The following is a 19,212-nucleotide window of genomic DNA, read 5'->3' on the forward strand; positions in this document are numbered from 1 at the left end:
GGAACTAGATCATTAAATGCAACATTCCAAATACCATCCCTGTCAAAAATAGCTAACAACCAGGGATTATTAACTAGCTCTAATGCAGCATTTACTTTAGCAAACAAATGCTTTGAAGTGACAGTAGGGCTGGGGTTTTTTCCTCACATTTTTTAAGTGTCTGTCCATAGGATTGCATTGGGAGCCCAGGAACCACATAAATTTTGGTGAATACATTATTTTGTCTTCTGTATGTTGTTTAAATCTATGCCCATATTCTAGAAGCTGGTATTTATGTGTATATTTCTAAGTGTGTGTGTGTGTGTAGTGGGCGAGCATATTTTCTTTTGAGAATGTGGAAAGAGAGTTAAATGTGCTCCAGTGTTTATGTTCAACACACACACACACACGTGTGTGCACACATGCCTGCATGGTTGATTTCTCACAACACTAGTCCAAGGCTCACAAGCAATGACACAAGTAAAGAGTGACAGCTCCTTCCAGGAGTTACACCCCCATGCTCCGTCTCACTTTTGGAGGTCTTGCTTTCAGGTGAAGCCCTGCTTAGTTGAAGCCTTAGTTGTTTCCAACTCTCACCCATGTAGCTTTTAATCTAGAAAAGTTAAAAGGCATGGCCTTGAATATCAAAGAGGGAGTAAGTAAATGGATGAGCGAAAGTGAAGGGAGGTGAGATTTAGGAAGAGAGCAAATTCGCCTGAGAGGCAGCTATGCATGGTAGGGGAAAAAAACCAACCAACCAACCCAGGAGTAGTTAGCGAGATAGAACCACCTGGGCTTAAACCTCATGTCCATATAACCACTTACTAGCTATACAACCTTCAACAGGTAATAGCAATTCTCTGATGCTCAGTTTCCTCATGAAGGAAATGAGGGCAACATTGTCTACTTTATAGATACGCTGTGAGATAAAATTAGATAACAAAGTGCTGAGCATGTGATGAGCATATAATAAGCCCTCAACAAAGCAAACCAAAGTTTGGAAATCTGCTTTATTTGAGGAGGTGCTTCAAATTAAAGGATGATGTTTATTTGCAGCACAGAATAAAGAACAAAGGTATGTCCAGCAGGTACACAGGAGAAATTACAGATCTCCAGTACTTCTTGAGTAAGGCTTTCTCAGTGTGGAGGTAGTATTCTGAGTCAAGTGTGGTATATTCCCAGGTTATATGTAATTCTGAGCCTTTGTCTATACAATGTGAATGTTTACTCTTAATCCCTACGTAATTTAAGTTGGAGGTAAATTTAGCCATTGGTTGAGGAGATTCTTTCTTTCCTGGAGATAATCCTAAATTATGTTTGAAATATGTTAATGGAAATCAAACGAAATCAAGGAGAAATTATTTCATTTAGCCAATCAAGTTTTCTCTTTTGTTTTTCTTTTCAGTCTATAAAATAGGGATAATGATCTCTTTTCTTGGAGGCTCAGATGGAATTAAGAGAATTACAATACAGGAAAGATGTCATAAATCCTAATTAGAATAGCTGAATCTAGTCATAAATAATGTGTATTGCTTAGCGATCACCTGCTGTGATTCATTACCCCCCTCCCCCAAAACTATGAAAAACAATATTTAAAAGTTGTTGTTGTTAGGTGCCATTGATTTGATTTCAATTCATAGCAGCCCCATGTGACAGCAGAATTGCCCCATAGGATTTTCTAGACTGCAATCTTCATGGAAGCAGATCACCAGATCTTTCTCCCTCGGAGCTACTGGGTGGTTTCGAATTGCCAACCTTTTGGTTAGCAGCTGAGCACTTAACTGTTATGCCATCAAGGCTCCTGTTATAGATTGAATTATGTCCCCCCAAAATATGTGCTGTAAATACTAACCTCTATGCTTGTGGTTATAATCCCATTTGGGAATGGGTTGTCTTCATCATATTAATGAGGCGGGATTAGTGTAGGGTGTGTCTTCAGTCAATCTCTTTTGAGATATAAAAGAGATTAAAGAAGTAAGTGAGCAAGCTGAGATGGAGGAAGAGAGATGCTAAGCCACATGAAGATTACCCAGGAGCAGAAGCTCAAAAGAGACGAGGATCTTCCTCCAGAGCCAACAGAGAGAGAGCCTTCTCCTAGAGCTAGCATCCTGAATTTGGACTTCTAGCCTCCTAAACTGTGAGAAAATAAATTTCTGTTTGTTAAAGTCACTCATTTGTAGGGGTGCTGCACTAACAGATACCTACAATGTGGAAGCTGTTTTGGAATTGGGTAATGAGTAGAGGCTGGAAGAGTTTTAAGAGACCTTGTAGTGAAAGCCTAGATTGCCTTGAAGAGATTGTTGGTAGAATTATGGACATCAAAGGCAATTCTGGTGAGGGCACAGAAGGAAGAGAGGAGAGCTACAGAGAAATTCTCTATGTTCTTAGAGAATACATATGGTGCCAGCAACAGAATGTTGCTAAAAATGTGGATGTTAAATGTGCTTCTGGTGAGGCTTACAAAGAAAATGATGAACATGTGATTGGACAATGTGGAAAGGGTGATGCTTTTTTTGCAGTGGCAAAGAATTTGTCTGAATTATGTTCAAATGTTGGTGGAAGGTGGACTTGTAAGTGATGAACTTGGATATTTTGCTGAGGGGATTTCTAAGCAAGATGTCAAAGGGGCCGCGTGGTTTCTCTTTGCCACTTATAGTAAAATGGAGAGGAAAGAGATGGACTTAAAAATGAACTGTGTAAAATGAAAACAAAACTTAAAGAGATGGAAAATTTTGTTGTACAAACTCAGGACACATATCCTAAAATTTTCACAAGGATGTGGCTACACAATCTTTTGTTAAAGAGATTAAATCTGTGACTGATGGATCTAACCAACTACCACAGCAGAAAACCCATCAACTTAAACTGAAGGGAAGAGAGAAAGAACGAAAGGAAAGAGTCCTGTCTGTTTCTTGGAATTCTACAGGCAAGAAACAGGCCAAAGGAGCTACATCTGTTGTTCTTCAAGAAAAGAAAAAGACCATCCTTGGAGCAGCTCAGAGATCAACAGAACTGTTGGAAGGAGCACAGGAAACAGGGATGCATTGGTTTCAAAGGGTGGAGTCATGACCTCCTAGGTTTAAAAGAGTCAGATTTTCACCAGCTCGGTCCAGAGTGTGGGGTTGCCATTTACAAGTGCCAGCGGGATGGGGCAACTGCCCAAAGCTGAGGGGGTGGCCTGCCATGCCTAAGAGGAAGAAGAATGAGGTCTGCCCGGCCAAGGGATTCAGGCAGCCACTCGGATGGACTAGGAGAATGGGGCTGTCCAAAGCCCAGGGAGCAGAGTTACCATCCCAGTGGGCCTCGAATGTGGAGCCGAAGCCCAGGGCTGAGAGGCTTTCACCCAGAATCCAGAGGGTACAGCCAACATCCAGAATCTGGAGGGCAGGGCCATTGCCCAGATGGTCTCAGGGAACAGAGAATTATTTTCAAGCCTTGAGAGCTAATGTAATTTGTTCTTCTGGGCTTGGGGTTTGCTTGGTGCCTGTTATCCCTTTTTTCTCTGCAATCTCTCCCATTTGTAACAGATATGTCTACCTTGTGCCTGTTCCACCATCATACACTGGAAACAGATAACTTCTAGTCTAGATTTCACAGGTTCCCAGATGAAGAGGAATTTTGCCCCAGGATGGAATCTGCCAAAAGTCTCACCCATATTTGATTTAGATGATTCAGAAGATGCGATTTTGACTTGGAGTTAAGACTTTGCGATGATGAGGTAGAGTGACTATGTTTTTCATGTGGCAAAGTCATGAATTTTGGGGGGGCCAAAGGGTGGAATGTTACAGATTGAATTATGTCCGCCCAGATGTGCTGTAAATACTAACCTCTATGCCTGTGGTTATAATCCCATTTGGGAATGGGTTGCCTTCATTATGTTAATAGGACAGGATTGGTGTAAGGTGTATCTTTAGTCAATCTCTTTTGAGATATAAAAGAAATTAAACAAGCAAGTGAGCAAGTGGAGATGAAGAAAGAGAGATGCCAAGCCACGTGAAGACTATTCAGAAGCAGAAGTTCAAAAGAGACAAGAACCTTCCTCCAGCGCCAACAGAGACAGAACCTTCCCCTAGAGCTGGTACCCTGAGTCTGGACTTCTGGCCGCCTAAACTGTGAGAAGATAAATTTCTGTTTGTTAAAGCTACTCATTTGTGCGATTTCTGTTACAGCAGCACTAGATAACTAAGACAGCTCCTATGTTAGACAACTTAATATTGCAAGACTAAAATAGTGAAAAAGATCTAAGCCAAATATCATCAGAAAATTTTCCCTGAATTTCTATAAATACATTATGCTTATTATCCCCAAAGCATATCTTCTCTGTCATAAAACAAAATTTGTTTCATTCCACTATTTTTAAAAGCAAAGATGTTGTTGCTGTTGTTGCTGGATGCCTTGGAGTCGATTCTGACTCGTGGGCACCCTATACAGCAAAGTAGACCTGGCAATCTGCCCTGGTCCAAGATTTCAACCTAGGAAAAGTAAAGCACAGTTGCAAAGTGCGCTTCAGATACTAGGTGGCGCTATGCATCTACCTAATGTTATGCCACTTTCCCTAGTCAGCTGGCCAGCCCTCTCTCCCACCTGACACTTCAATAGTTAGCTGCATTGAGGATCCATATAATGTGAGTAATATATATTCTTATATAGGTACATGTTTGTGTTTATCCACACACATACGTGTGTATTGTATATATATCTATGTATGTATATATACGTACGTATATATGTATATCCTAAAGTTTAAGAAAATAATGCACTTAAAACCGTGGGCTAGGCAGGTTTTAAGTAAATGCTGAAGTTGGAAAAAATGCAGCCTGTGTCTCTACATCTTTTGTCCTGACTCTAGCCGATAACATCTTCCTAAATCGCTTTAATATCTTCATTGTGCTCACTCCTACCTTAATTCAAGTAAGAGAGTAAATAGGATTAAGGAACAGGTGAGTTGGCTTTCCTGAAATGATACCCTGTAGCCCTTTTCTACTTACTTTGCTTCCCAGCCTCACATATGGGACCTACAGGGTAAGAAGTAGCAGATACGGACTCTGTATGGCATGGCGCATAACTGAGTATCTAATTTCCTCTGTGGGGGAGAAAAAATAGTGAATGTAATAAGATCCAGTGGTGTACCAAGGAGGGATGGGGGAAGTGAGACCAATCTGTCCTGGGTGTAGACAATAGGGATGCATTGTCTGTAGAGGATTTAAAGTCAGTAATAAAATTAACTAGAAATCTGCCTGCTTGTTATTTTCATCATGGTTGGTAGTTCTATACCGTACAATGTAAGTGATGGCAGGGTAGATACAATCCCTTCCTCGATGCCTGCACTCTTTGGCATACCACTAAGTAGAACTAGTGTTTTCTTTAGAATGTTCCAGGAAGGAGGAAAGGTGAATTTTTAGAAGAAGGAAAAGTTAAAAGAGTGAGGAGAAAGAATAAATATTTATCAAGCAAGTGATGTCCGTCCAGGACTTTACATACGTATGTTTTCTCATTAATCCTCAACAATGACCATATAAGGCAGATAATATCTGTTGCCTTAGAGTTGCTTCCAACTCACAGTGACCCTGCAGGACAGAGTAGAACTGCCCCATAAGGTTTCCCAGGCTGTAACCTTTATGGAAGCAGACTGCCACATCTTTCTCCCATGGAGCAGTTGGTGGGTTCGAACCACCAACCTTTCAGTTACCAGCCGAGCTCTTATTCACTGTGCCACCAGTGCTCCTTAGGCAGATAATACTTCCCCAATTTTACAGGTAAGAAAGAAGATTCAGAAAGTTGAGGACTGTATTTAAGTTCATACAGCAACTAACTGTCGAGCTGGGATCCTAATACAAGTGTTACTTCCTCTAAATCTCAGGCTTTTAATTTAGTTGAGTAGTTAACATCATAGATTCTGACATTTAATAAGCGTAAGAACGTGGACAAGGTCCATAACCTCCCTTTAGCTTCCTCAGTTGTAATGTGGAATAGTAAGAATCCCGGTGGGACAGGACTGTAGATACCACACCTATGGTGATGCAGGGGAAGCTCTCAGCACTGGGCCTAGCACACAGTAGGCACGTTGGAGACGACAATAAATGACACATGGCTCTCATTATGCAAACTTCACCCAAGAGCCCTGAATAAGGTTTTGTACCTTCCATGTGTTAAAGAATGCCGGAGCATATGCTTAAGCTACTTTGCTTTTTTACCTGTAGCCTTGGTGGGCTGGTTGACAAGACTCTGAACTGTATTAGGGACAATAGAGTGAGATGGCAGAGGGTCTTAGAGTCCCCTTGCCCCCCATCCCCACCTCCACTTGTCAATCCATTCAAGACCTCTAAGAGGGCTTCTTCCTTTCGTTAATTACACTCTCCCTGCTACTCTGAGGGAATGAACGGCAAGACTATCCTGTGTATGGTGAGGATTGAGTTGGCTAAGGAGCAAGGGGTGGGTTTTGTTTTGCTTCATTCTACTTAATCATGGAGTTGCTAAGTGACTAGACACAAAGACTACTGGGCTTTAGAAGGTGACCCCAAAGTATCCTGCAACTTGAAATATATACAAAGTTAGCGAACACAATGGCTTAATAATAGCATGTCAGAATGTCTCTGCCCAACTGAGTTTCCGCCATCTGAGTTCTTTGTATGGAAATCAAATATTCCAACATTTCATTACACATATTACTGGATTTAGCAGATGTTTAAAGATAATAGTATATCTTTTTTTCTTCTTTAAATATATTAATTAGAGCTCATAAAGTGCCCAGTAAGATAATAAAGCCTTTTTTTAAAAATTTTTTTTGAAACCAATCAGACAGGGTTGTAGCGAGCACATGTTAAGAGACCGTTATTTATTTATTTTTTACACTTGCATTATTTTAATGCAACTAGTCCGTAATACATGGCAGTAGATCAACACAGCCACTGACGTTCTATGTGCAGTAAGAATTTATTCAGCATTTCACCCGACCAGTTCCCATCACTTTGGTAAATATCATTATTATAACAAATAACCATACTATATTGGTAACATAATCTTCATTAACATGACACTGTATTTTACAATTTGAAGTTAGCACAGATAAACACTTCTCCAATGCGATATTTACATTGCATTGTAAACTTGGTAGGGTTTTCCAAGTCCCCCTAGTGGACTTGTACATATTTGGAAATATATGTCAGGGTTAATGTGTATGCAGAATGAAGCAAACAACAGGACTAAGCTGTAAACGACATTGAGTATACTGCAGGAAGCTCTGTGATGATGGGAAGCTATCTATCAATGAAGGGAGTTCAGCTTTTGCTGTTTGGCTGTATGTTCTGTTGTTTGATGTAACTATAAGTATTCAATCAAATAAGCTACTTAAATGTCCACATAGGATGTAGAGCATTCTCTCTGCTCAGGGCTGATGGGGGAGGGGGGGCTGGACTATCACAGGGCCTCAGAGAAATATTTGCTTAACACTGGAGCAGGGATGGTACCAAGGGGACCCCTTAATCACTTTGAGACAGAGTGGAACATGTTCCCCAACCACATATTCTGTGCCCCCTTTCCTAATGCTTTGTTTTTCTCTCTTCCACAACCAAAACATAGCTTCTAGATAAGAAAGCACTTGAAAATGTATCCAACGGATCAGATGAAACTTCATAATAAATATGTCCTACATCTATAGAGAATGGGGCTGAACTAAAGCATTCACTTGTTATTAGTTGCCCTCAAGTCAACCCCAACTCATGGTGATCCCATACACAATGGAACAAAATGTTGCCCGGTCCTGTGCCATCCCCATGATCAGCTGGAGACTGGCCCATGGTGATCCATAGGGTTTTCATTTGCTGACTTTTGGAAGTAGATCGCCATGCCACTCTTCTAGTCTATCTTAGTCTGGAAGCTCCACTGAAATCTGTTCAGCATCACAGCAGCACGCAAGCCTCCACTAACAGACTGGTGGTGGCTCTGCATGAGGTTTATTGGCCCAGGTTGAACCTAGCTCTCCCACATGGAAGACAATAATTCTGTCACTGAACCACCATATTCAAGCCAAAACAAACCATATCCATGCTAATGATAGCACAGGAGTTCTAAAGAGGAAACACTGGTAAGGTTTCTCAATCCTTAGGTTTTGATTTTGTTTTTCCATTTGATTTTATGCATTAAAGGTGCAATTAAATAAGTACACCTCCTTTAAGGCTACAGTATTCAGGGTACTGAGTGGACGAAATCGGATTTCCATCGTATGTCCTCCTTCATAACTTAGAAAGTTGCTGTACTCAGTTTTCCTTGTCTTTAGGCTCTCTCACCCTCTCCAGGGACAAGTTTATGTGGAAATGTCCTGGTGATTATCTGGAAAGTCGAATGAAAGCCCAGAACCACTCAGACCCTGCGGAAGAGTGGTGGTCTTCTACAGACTTTAAGGCAAAGCATCGCATATACACAAAGGGGCTGTGGGACAAATCAAAATCCTTCCACTGTTCTAGAGGTATTAAAAACTCGAGAACACGATTTTAGATTTGCAATCTCACAAAAATTACATCTTGTAAGAGGTTTTCGGTCTTCTCCAAGGAGACAGATAGAAAGAGAGAGAGAGATTTATATACAGAGACCCTTAGTCAACAAAAGGTCATTGAGTGCCACATGCTGTGCTGGGCTTTGGAGGTGCACATCCGAATTGGACACAGTCCTCGTCAAGGATTTGCCTACTTGCTTCCCAACTTCTTATCTTTGGATTGCCTATCTCCCTTTTTTTTTTTTTTTAAAGTATCTAGAAAGCAATTTTGACATCTGGGCATGTCCAGACATGCACTCTGGATATGGGGGATATGCATCAAGATAGAACACCCTGAAGTGGCGTTTCATTCCCATAGCAGCTGTCTGGATGCTGGCGCAGATGTAGCCATGGAGCCTGCAAAGGAAGAGAAGCCATCTTCCTCTATGGGCAGCTCCACCAGGCTCTCATTATGCTCCAAGCAGGGTCACCAAGCTGAAGGGGGATGTCAGGAGCTTGATGACAGTCCAGAGAACTGTGGCAAAAGGAATAAACATTTGAAAAATAATTGCAATGGGGCAAGGAACTGAGCTTCTTTGCTTGGATAATAGCTTTTAAGTATACAAAAGGGACTAAGCTGGAGAAATGCCTGTCTTGGGTGGTGAAGAAGCTGCTAGTATTACGCACGGGGCCTCACAGAACAATGGGGCAAAGGCATTGTGTTTAGACTTCTAAAGAGACTTGGGTCTGCCAGGCCTTGAAATATATGTGCAAAAATAATTATGGATGGCCTTATCTTATTCCCCCTCCCCTACAAATCAAGGACTATCAGAGGTAATCCAGTTTAGGATAAACAAATGGAGTATTCCAGTTCAACAGTTAGGATACTGTTATCTCTGTGATTCCTTGACTTGACATGGGAATTTGCCATTTTAAAATAGTGAAGGGTGTGTGTTAATGAGTGTGTATGTGTGTGTGTGTGTGAGTGTATGAGTGTATGTAAGTGTGTATTAGTGTGTGTGAATGAGTGCATCTGTAGCTGTGAGTGTATGTACCAGTGTGTGCATGTGTGTATGACTGTGTGTGTCTGAGTGTGAGGGAGTTTGATAATGTGTGTGTGTTTATGTGTGTATGAGTATGTGTGTATATATGAGTGTTCATGAGTGTGTAAGTGTATATATGAGTGGGTATAAGAGTGTGTGAGTGTGTGTATAAGTATGTGTGAGTGTGAGTGTATATGAGTGTGAGGGAGTTTGAATGTGTAAGTGTGTGTATGTTTGTATGTGTAATGGAGGGTGTGGCTCTCATCTCCCCACTTCCCAGAAAGACTAATTCAAATATTTCTTGGGAAAATTTTTCAAGGAGAAGTGGCACTCTGTTTAGAAATACTCTTCCTGGCACCTATAGACTTGAAGGAAGCCTGGTTTTCACATGGCCAAGACTATGGATAACACCATCTCCAATGGGGGTCACTGAACAGGCAGGCCTGTCTCAGTCAGAGATGGGAGAATCACATGAACCTCATCTACTGTCTACAAAGCTCTCACATCTCTTCTGAGTTCACAGCTTTCTACTTAGTCACAGAAAAGAAAAAAAAAGAGAGAATGTGACATGTGCTCGAAGTTCAATATAATATTTCTATACATTTGGAAGTTTCAGGAAGGTGCAAATGACTGACGACTGGACTACTAACTGAAAGGTTGGTGGTTTAAGCCCACCTTGATGCACCTTGGAAGTAAAGCCTGGCGATCTACTTACGAAAGGTCACAGCCTTGAAAACTCTATGGCGTAGTTCTACTCTGCACACATGGGGTCGCCATGAGTCGGAACTGACTCAGCGGCAACTAACAGCAACAACATATATTTTTACTTTTATAACTAAGAAAAGAAAATCACTTCCTAATTGCAGGCCCAGAAATTCAGTCTAATTTTCAAAGATTTGCATTATGACAAATGCCAAAACATGTTACTGCGTCACAATAAAATTCCAAGAAATGTCATGTTCCCCTAATTGTCTTATGCCTACTCTACGTATTCAGGAGTGAATTAATAAAACAAACAAACAAAAAACCCTGTTTTTCATCTCTTCTTCCTGAGTTTTAGAGAGTTTTATACATTGTAGAACAAACTCAAAATGCTTTAGAACTCATGCTTGACTTCTTCCCCAAGTTTCCCATCTTCTTTCACATATTTTAAAGTTCCAGTCAGATGAGATTATCCAGTTGTACAGATTTTGCATCTGCTGCAGTTAAATGAGGCTAAAACAGATTGCAAAGCCAGGCGATACATTGCCTTCACCTTTGTTTATACACATGCTCTGGTGGTAAAAAACTCATTGCTGTCAAGTCCATTCCAACTCATAGCGACCCAATAGGACAGAGTAGAACTGCCTCATAGAGTTTCCAAGGAGCGCTTGGTGGATTTGAACTGCCGAGCTTTTGGTTAGCAGCCACCGGGGTTTCCACTCTGGTGGTGGTCAGTCACTATTAGCATTAGATTCCTCGGGGGTGGGGGAGTCGGTCACTATTGGTCCTAGGCTCTTTGAGGGTAGTTAATAACTATTGACTTCACTGGGAAATGGTCAGTCATCTTGGCCGTAGGCTCACTGGGGAGCCATCAGTCATTATTGGCCCTAGACCCGTTGGAAGTGGCTAGTCATTATTAACCCTACATTCTTTGAATGTAGTCAGTCACTATTGACCTTGGATTCCTCTAGGGGATAGTCAGTCACTATTGGCCTTAGCCTCCTCAGGGGCACAACCAGTCACTATTGGCACTTCTGTGCATCTCTGGAAGTAGGACAATGCCAAGTACTTATATCTACTACACCTACAACACTTCCTAGAACACCTCAACTATGCCATGAAATGGTAAGTGACAAACCAGGGCCACAAGAACTGAAAAGAGATAAGATATGAACAAACAATCTGAGTAGAAGCCTATTTCCCTTCACTATGAGCAGTAATGTCTTGCAGGATGACTAAAATGACACAGCCTTCCTGAGGCGAGTTTGCTCAATAGACCATTGGAATTACTTATGGTTTCGTGACTTCTTTTGTTTGTTTTTAATAGATCATATGGTTTTCCACTGATGTCCTAATGAGAAATTTATCATTCTTGTTGTGTGCTGTTGAATCAATTTCAACCCATAGGCCCCTATAGGATAGGGTAAAACTACCCCATAGGGTTTTCTAGATTGTAATCTTTATGGGAGCAAATCACCAGGTCTTTTATTCCACGGAGCTGCTGGTGGGTTCAAACCACCAAGCTTTTGGTTAGCAGATGAGTACTTAACCATTGCACAACCAGGCTTCCTGAGAAATCTATTAATTATTAAGAATTCTGGGTTTGGATAATATCGGGAATCCTCGTGTTGAAAAACTCCTTAAAAGGTCACCAAGATGATTGCTTGTTTGTTTGAGTCTGTTTGATATTACTGGTGTCCCATAACCTACCTAGTTGTTGTATTCACTCTTAGATTCAACGTGTTCAAATGTCTTCCACCATTGCCTTGGGTTACTGATCAAAGGACAGTGTCTTCCTGGTTGTAATTTAAAGAGACATCTCAGTCATGCTTATGACAAGGATGTGAAAATTAGGTGAGAAGAGAATCTTAAATAATCTTCAATTCACTGACTTTAGTTGAATCCTAGATCATAGGAGTGCAGAGGAAGCTTCTTCCAAATTATGCTTTCCCCTTTAGCTCTAGAATATACTCACTGCCGTCAAGTCATTCCGGCTTATAGTGACCCTATAGGACAGGGTAGAACTGCCCCCATAGAATTTCCAAGGCTGTGAATCTTCACGGAAGCAGACTGCCACATTTTTCTCCTGTGGAGCTGCTGGTGGGTTCGAACCGATGACTTTTTGGTTCGCAGCAGAGCTCTTTAACCATTGCACCATATAGGAATACATTAATACTACAACTGGTCACACTCCACAGAAGAGAAGTTCACAAGCCGGCTTTCCATTTTGTAGCTATTACACCCCATCTACAACATGGCTTGTGGGCCAGAATTTCTGCCAGTAGATAAGGAAACCAACAGCATACAAATGGTGTGAGGAGCTTTCTTGTGTCGCTATATTTTGAAGAATGTAGAGCATCCCATCAGATGAGCAAAGATTTGATAATGCAAAGGCACAAAAACTGTAGCATGTTTCTGAAAGTTCACCCTCTTGAGGAACTGCTTTCATTGACATTTAAATGGACTTAAGATGAAGAAGCTATAAAAACGATTGGAGAAATCAACAACAGAAGAAAACAAAATCCCTCTGAGACAATGAAGATAATCTAATAACAAAGATCATGTACTTGGAAAATTGATTGTATTAATGCAATCCTCTGCCAATTAGCTAAAATTCTCTCCTTTCTGTATCCAAATTTCTGTTTAAATTTTAGGTATTGGTGAATCTAGTATTTTCTGAATAGCTTTAATCAACTAAGGTACAATTTATCTTAATGAGGTTAACTGTGTTCTTACGCATTTATTAACTCATTGTCTTATTATTTCTATTTCTTTTATATCCAGAAAGTGTTTGAGCTGGCTACATTTTGTTATAAAGTCATCTAACATTTTAAACTAAGACTCAATAAACTCTAAATCACACTTGAGATGTTCTTGAGAGCAGCCTCTCATCTCTTGTGTTTGTAGATACCTTGCATGTTCATTAATGAAACCCTGTGCATATTTAATTCAGAACAAAATACTAAGAAGCACACTATCTTCCATTTGGAAAAAGATGCAATTATTCTGCCTAGTTATATTTTCAAAATAGCCTGACATTTTAAATAATCGATGAGTGTATAATTTGCTTATCAGTAATGGGCAATTCCCATGGAGGGATCATCACGAGCTTTATGATTTCCTAATTCAGAAGAGTTTCATGGATGCAAAGAAAGCTGGGAAGCAGAGAGAAACCACTCCAGGATTATCCTATGTAACACCCATAGCACTTAACAGCAGCAGCAATTCAGCTTTACTGATGAAGTCAACGTACTGAATTCCTGTTGGGTGAGTTCTACATAGGACATTTCTGTGTAGTGACTTTCCCCCTACAAAATTCTCCATGCGCCACCACGCGCCCAAATGAACATCAGAGCAATATGTTGTACTGTAAAGGATTAAGTGATATTTTACTTTACACCTTTATTTCTTGTTTCTTTTCTCCAAGTGATAATAGAGATCTCATTTACCATGCAAAGACACTTATATTCTCTTCTGGAGAATATTTTGATTGTTTATATAAGAGAAAAAAGTCATTTATTCAAGGTTGCCTTATTGATCTAAAGTTTTGGGTAAATATCCTATATTATCTGGTAGGTCAATTTGTTTCTATGGCCTAAGAAAGAAGAGAGGCTAGCTGCCATGTTTAATCCAAATGAGTTGGCATATGAATATTTATAAGGACATCGATATTCACAGTGTCTTACAATCATGCTCCAAGCTATGTAAAAAATAAAGGTAAAGTTGCCAAAGATATTACAGTATAATAGGATAAGAACTAAGAGTTATGTACAAATTCATTGATAACATCTGTGCAAATACTGTGGACAAAACATTTAAAAAGAAATATACATAAAACAAAGTAGATAAATTTATCAAATGTTGATAAATTTTCAGAGACAGTATAAAAGTACACAAAACATGGAAGAGAGAAAGAATTTTAAAAAATTAACCACTAAGCCAATACATATAGTACAAGTTTACTACATTTATATTACAGAATGATGGAAACCAGAGACAAAAAACGATTTGGTCACAAACAGCAAAGAAAGTTTCACCAATCACAGGGAAGATAGACTTTCCTTTTTGAATGAAAACACAGACTGCACAGCTCATCCCACCCACCCATACACACATAGAAAAAGAAAAGCAAACGCAAACGTTGTCTACAGCAACACACGACAGACAGGTGGGAAGCATTTGGTATGTTGCATCACAGGAAGTCAATCACCACTGGCTAACGATGATGGTACCTGGCTCTGTTGCAGGTCACTGGCTTGCCTGAGAGGAGTAACTGATGGAGGAGGCACACCTGATGTGGACGCAGACCGGCCTAACTTGCAGCTTACCTTAGGCTCTGTGAAGGAGAAAGACCAAGTATTAGCTGATAACATCTGTAGGGATGGAAGGGCATTCAGATTCCCTTTCTGTTTTGCTAACAACAAAAACCCATTGCCATTGAGTCAATACCTACTTATGGTGACCCCATGTGTTACAGAGTAGAACTGCTCCATAGGGTTTTCTTGGTTGTAATCTTTATGGAAGCAGATCACCAGACCTTTCTTCCATGGTGCTGATGGGTAGCTTCCAACTGCCAACCTTTTGGTTGGTAGCTGAGTGCAAACTGCTTGTGTTAATACACAAATGCTTCTGATGTCAACTAATCACTGGTGGGTGATTAAATAATTTTATAACAGCTGACTCAAAAAGGAGCTTTATCCTCAGATCACCTGCTGGGGAATAAAGAACAGACGACTGAAGGATAGGCCTTGTTCCCTTGCACATTTAACCACATTTAGGGGTAGTTTCTATTGAGAGATTATAAGAGCAACAATACTCATTAAGGGAAAGAGTAAGTGACATGGCTATTTTTGGTGACTCATTTCAGGTTTGGTCCACAGAACTCATGTGCTAAAATGCCTTATTCACCCTCTCTGAATTTCCTATTTTTCCTTCCTTCCTCCCTCCCTCTCTCCCTTTTTCTCTTCCTTTTCTTTCCTCCTTGCCCCCCTTCCTCCCTTCCTTCCTTTCATTTGTCATTCTTCTCTCTTAATTCCGAAGTCTACGTCATTGCATTTGTACTGACTATATCTCATGTTTTCAACGTATTGTCTCTCCAACTTCTCTGGATTTGCTTGAAATTTTATACCTATCTTTTAAGACTTTGGCAACCTTTCATAATGATATTTTTCAAACCTAATAAACATTCCCCTCTTTTTCTATTTAAGAAGTCCAATTTAACTGTCTTGCCCATTGAAATGAAACTTTGAAGTTTGCAATTTGGGGATTGAGAGAGGCCCCTTCATCTAACAAGCATAGACTTTGTGGGAAGCAGAGGCCATTGATTTTAAAATATATTTGAAGATATTTAAGATAAGAAAGGGAAAAAAAATCTTTAAAAGAAAAATCAACATTTTTACTCTTATCACAAAATTTTATATTCGTGGTTGGTTTTTCATGTCTGTTTTGAGTATAGCGGGACTACATTAAAGTGGTATCTAATCCTAAAGACCATCTTCAGACTTACGGAGTTAGCTACAAATGCTCCCAATTTACAGATGAGAGACCTGAGGCTCAGTGAACTTAACTGGGCCCAAATCACAAGCCTGGTGAATGAAAGGGCTGAGATTCTATTCCAAATACAATCTTGGTTTCTATTTAATTCCACAGGCCATACTGTCTTCATTCATACATTCCTAAAACAAGTAAATGAATTTATCAAATATATGTTTCATTTAGTTAACCTTTAGCTTTCTTGAGCCTTTTCCTTAATATAGATATTTACACAAAATAAGTGCTTTTCAAAAACTATTTATGTATAAACATGACTTAAAAATTAAGTTCATTGAATAACTAAACCAAACGGTATTACATCACTAAGTTACTATCACTTTATCTTCCACTCAGGCTGTTCCCTCTCATGGGCTAGTCTTTCCCCTCACTTTTATCAAACCAACTCTTACCCATTTTCTAAGACCTAGTTCAACATGTAAGGATCCTTCATGGTGAAATGGTTAAGCACTTGGCTCTAACCAAAATGTTGGTGGTTCGAACCCACCCAGCGACTCTGTGGGAGATAGACCTGGCGATCTTCTTCAGTAAAGACTACAGTCTAGAAAACCCTATCGGGCAGTTCTACTCTGTCACATGAGGTCACTATGAGTTGAAAATTGACTTGACGGCAACTAACAACAAACAGTTCAACGTCTAATTCTGTAATGTTGCTTATCTCTTTCTCTCTTCTGAACTCCTTTAGCCCTTATATACCATATCACTACTTCCTGCTATCATTTTGTGCATTTATGTTGGTGGGGAGCACACAGTAATTGTTCAATTAATACATATTTTTCTTTCACTGAAGACACTCAAATACACCTAGAAAGATCAATGCAATATCTACAAGCAAGTAGAGGCAATGAGGTAAAGTAGGATGTTAGAAGACCTGGGTTAAGACCTGGTCTGGCTGTCCTCTTTACTAAGGCAGGGATTCTCAGTCAAAAGGACATGAGCCTTTAGTGATCATTTCAGAGGAGGTATGGAATTTGAAAATCCTCCCTTCTGGTTTTGTGCAGGTAATTCTGGTATCTGCCAACCCACACTTGAAAATACCACTGGAGAGTCCCTGAGGTTGTTTAAATAAAAAATGTATCATGCAATGACATAGAATATAAAATATCACCGTAACTTGTAAATTAACCTAATTTCTCAGGAGTCATAAATCCTTGCATACCATAGGGAACCATCTTTTATTATATAAAATAATAGAGTAAAGCATCCATCAGAATCCTGGTCGATAGGTTTTCATAATGTTTCCTTATACTCCATTACTGGGGTAGCACATTTAGTCACATGGAGAGATAAAATTCAATATTTTTTCCTAGGAACATATGGCAGATAATATTTCTTTACTGTTAAGGCTCTTTTGAAGTTTATGTTAAAGGGATTATCCAACGAGTGACAAAATTGAGGGCCTTTTACCTTACCTAATGTACTTACGGATTAATTTCCCCTGCTAGGTTTCCTGTCAGGCCCTGACTTCATTAGCCTCTTTAGACACTGCTATCTCTAACACACAGACTGAACCTCACCAAAACCAAGCAAACTCCCGGTGTCATCATGTCCTGGTTTACCCCCATTAGATGCTAGTCCAGATCCTGTCTCAGTTCATCAGGCCCTTTGGCAATGCAATATAAACAACTACCCCCCTAATGAGGAGCCCTGTAGAACAAAGGTTGAGCGAGCGCGTGGCTGCTAACTGCAAGGTTGGTGGTTCGAACCCAACCAGTCGATCTGCATGAGAATGATCTGGCTGGCAATCTGCTCTCACAAAGATTAGAGCCAAGAAAACCCTGTGGGGCAGTTCTACTCTGTCACATGGGGTAACTATGAGTTGCAACAGACTTGACAGCACCTAACAACAACAACACTCCCCAATTGTACACTGCAATTTAAAATGTTGTTAGGTGCTGTTGAGTCGATTCCAACTCATGGTGACCCCATGCATGCAGAGTAGAACTGCCCCATAGGGTTTTCAAGGCTGTGACTTTTCAGAAGCCCATCACCAAGCCTGTCTTCCAAAGCACCTCTGGGTGGATTTGAACTGCCAACCTTCAGCTAGTAGTCAAGCATTTAACCAATTGCACCATCCAGGGACTCATGCAATTTGAAATATCAGCCAATAACCCTGTGTGCTAGCTCTAGAGTCAGATCAGTATACTGGTTCTATCTTCTCCTTATCCAGCAGTTGGCGTTAAAAACCCAGGATACCTCATATGGATTATGACCCTAACTCCAACAGCAGTCTGAGACTTATTTCCGTAAATTCGTCATGTACATACACACATACAAACACATACACGTGTGTATACGTTCACAGATGTACACATCTACAACATAACTTCTTAATCGTGTCATATGATAGGGACTTATTTAATTATGAGATTTTTGCTTTTCTTTATTTCACTCATTTTAGCTCCTCTTCTCTCAGTTTTCTAAGATCCTTCATTTAAATATATTTGGGATCTAGTCTGGTGCTTGTGGGGCCTGGTTGGTGGAACAAATCCCTATGAGGTTTGGACCCACCGAGATTTCTTTGGCCTAAAGAATTGTCTGCAGTCTAGAAAATTCCAAAAAAGATTCCATTGATAACCAAACCTCCTAGAGACTCTCCCGAGCTGTGGCATCATAGTTAAACCGTCCAGGCTCACTTATCTGTTGAAATGACTGCTCTTTGAGACTCAGATACTGTGGTTAAGAGACATAGCACTGGAAACAATAAGTTTTCATCCTGAATTTTACTAACACGAATATTTCCACTGCTTTTGGAAGACTCCAAAAAACAATAACTATATGCCAAGAAAGAGATCTAAAATATAGTTTTCCTCCCCTCCAGAAAACTCGTTCTATCAAGAGACTAATTATGAACTAAAAGACACCTGCTCTTCTTACACCCAAGAAAAAAGCCCTTTTTTTATTGTTGTAGTTTAAGTGAAAGTTTACAATTCAAAGTAGTCTCTCATACTAAAATTTATACATACATTGTTATGTAACCCTAATTGCTCTACCTATACTGTGACAGCACACTCCTCCTTTCCACCCCTGACTTCCCGTGTCCATTCAACCAGCTCCTAACCTCTCTGCCCTCTCGTCTCACCTCCAGACAGAAGCTGCCCATTGAGTCTCATGTAACTACTTGAGCTAAGAAGCACTCTCTTCCGAGTATCATTCTATGTTCCACAGTCTAGTCTAATCTTTGTCTGAAGAGTTGGCCTCAGGAATTGTTTTAGTTTTAGGTTGACAGAGAGTCAGGGGCCATGCTTTCTGGGGTTCCTCCAGTCTCAGTCAGACCGTTAAGTCTTGTCTTTTTACTAGAATTTGAGTTCGGCATCCTACTATTCCCCCACTCCGTCAGGGACTTTGTTGTGTTCCCTGTCAGGGTGGTCATTGGTGCTAACCAGGCACCATCTAGTTCTTCTGGTCTCAGGCTGATGAAGTCTCTGGTTTATGTGGCCCTTTCTGTCTCTTGGGCTAATACTTTCC

General features: G+C 40.2%; 1 protein-coding gene across 1 annotated transcript in view; it reads right to left on the reverse strand.

The window, feature by feature from the left end:
* Positions 1-19,212, reverse strand: part of NYAP2 (neuronal tyrosine-phosphorylated phosphoinositide-3-kinase adaptor 2) — a 318,780-nt gene that overhangs the window by 41,696 nt on the left and 257,872 nt on the right. The window contains exon 7 of the mRNA XM_023740121.1: positions 14,427-14,530. Coding sequence (XP_023595889.1) covers positions 14,427-14,530 — 104 coding nt within the window. The remainder of the gene's footprint in view (positions 1-14,426; positions 14,531-19,212) is intronic.

The sequence above is a fragment of the Trichechus manatus genome, unplaced genomic scaffold (assembly GCF_000243295.1).
Source record: "Trichechus manatus latirostris isolate Lorelei unplaced genomic scaffold, TriManLat1.0 scaffold00147, whole genome shotgun sequence".
In the NCBI taxonomy this organism is placed as follows: domain Eukaryota; kingdom Metazoa; phylum Chordata; class Mammalia; order Sirenia; family Trichechidae; genus Trichechus; species Trichechus manatus.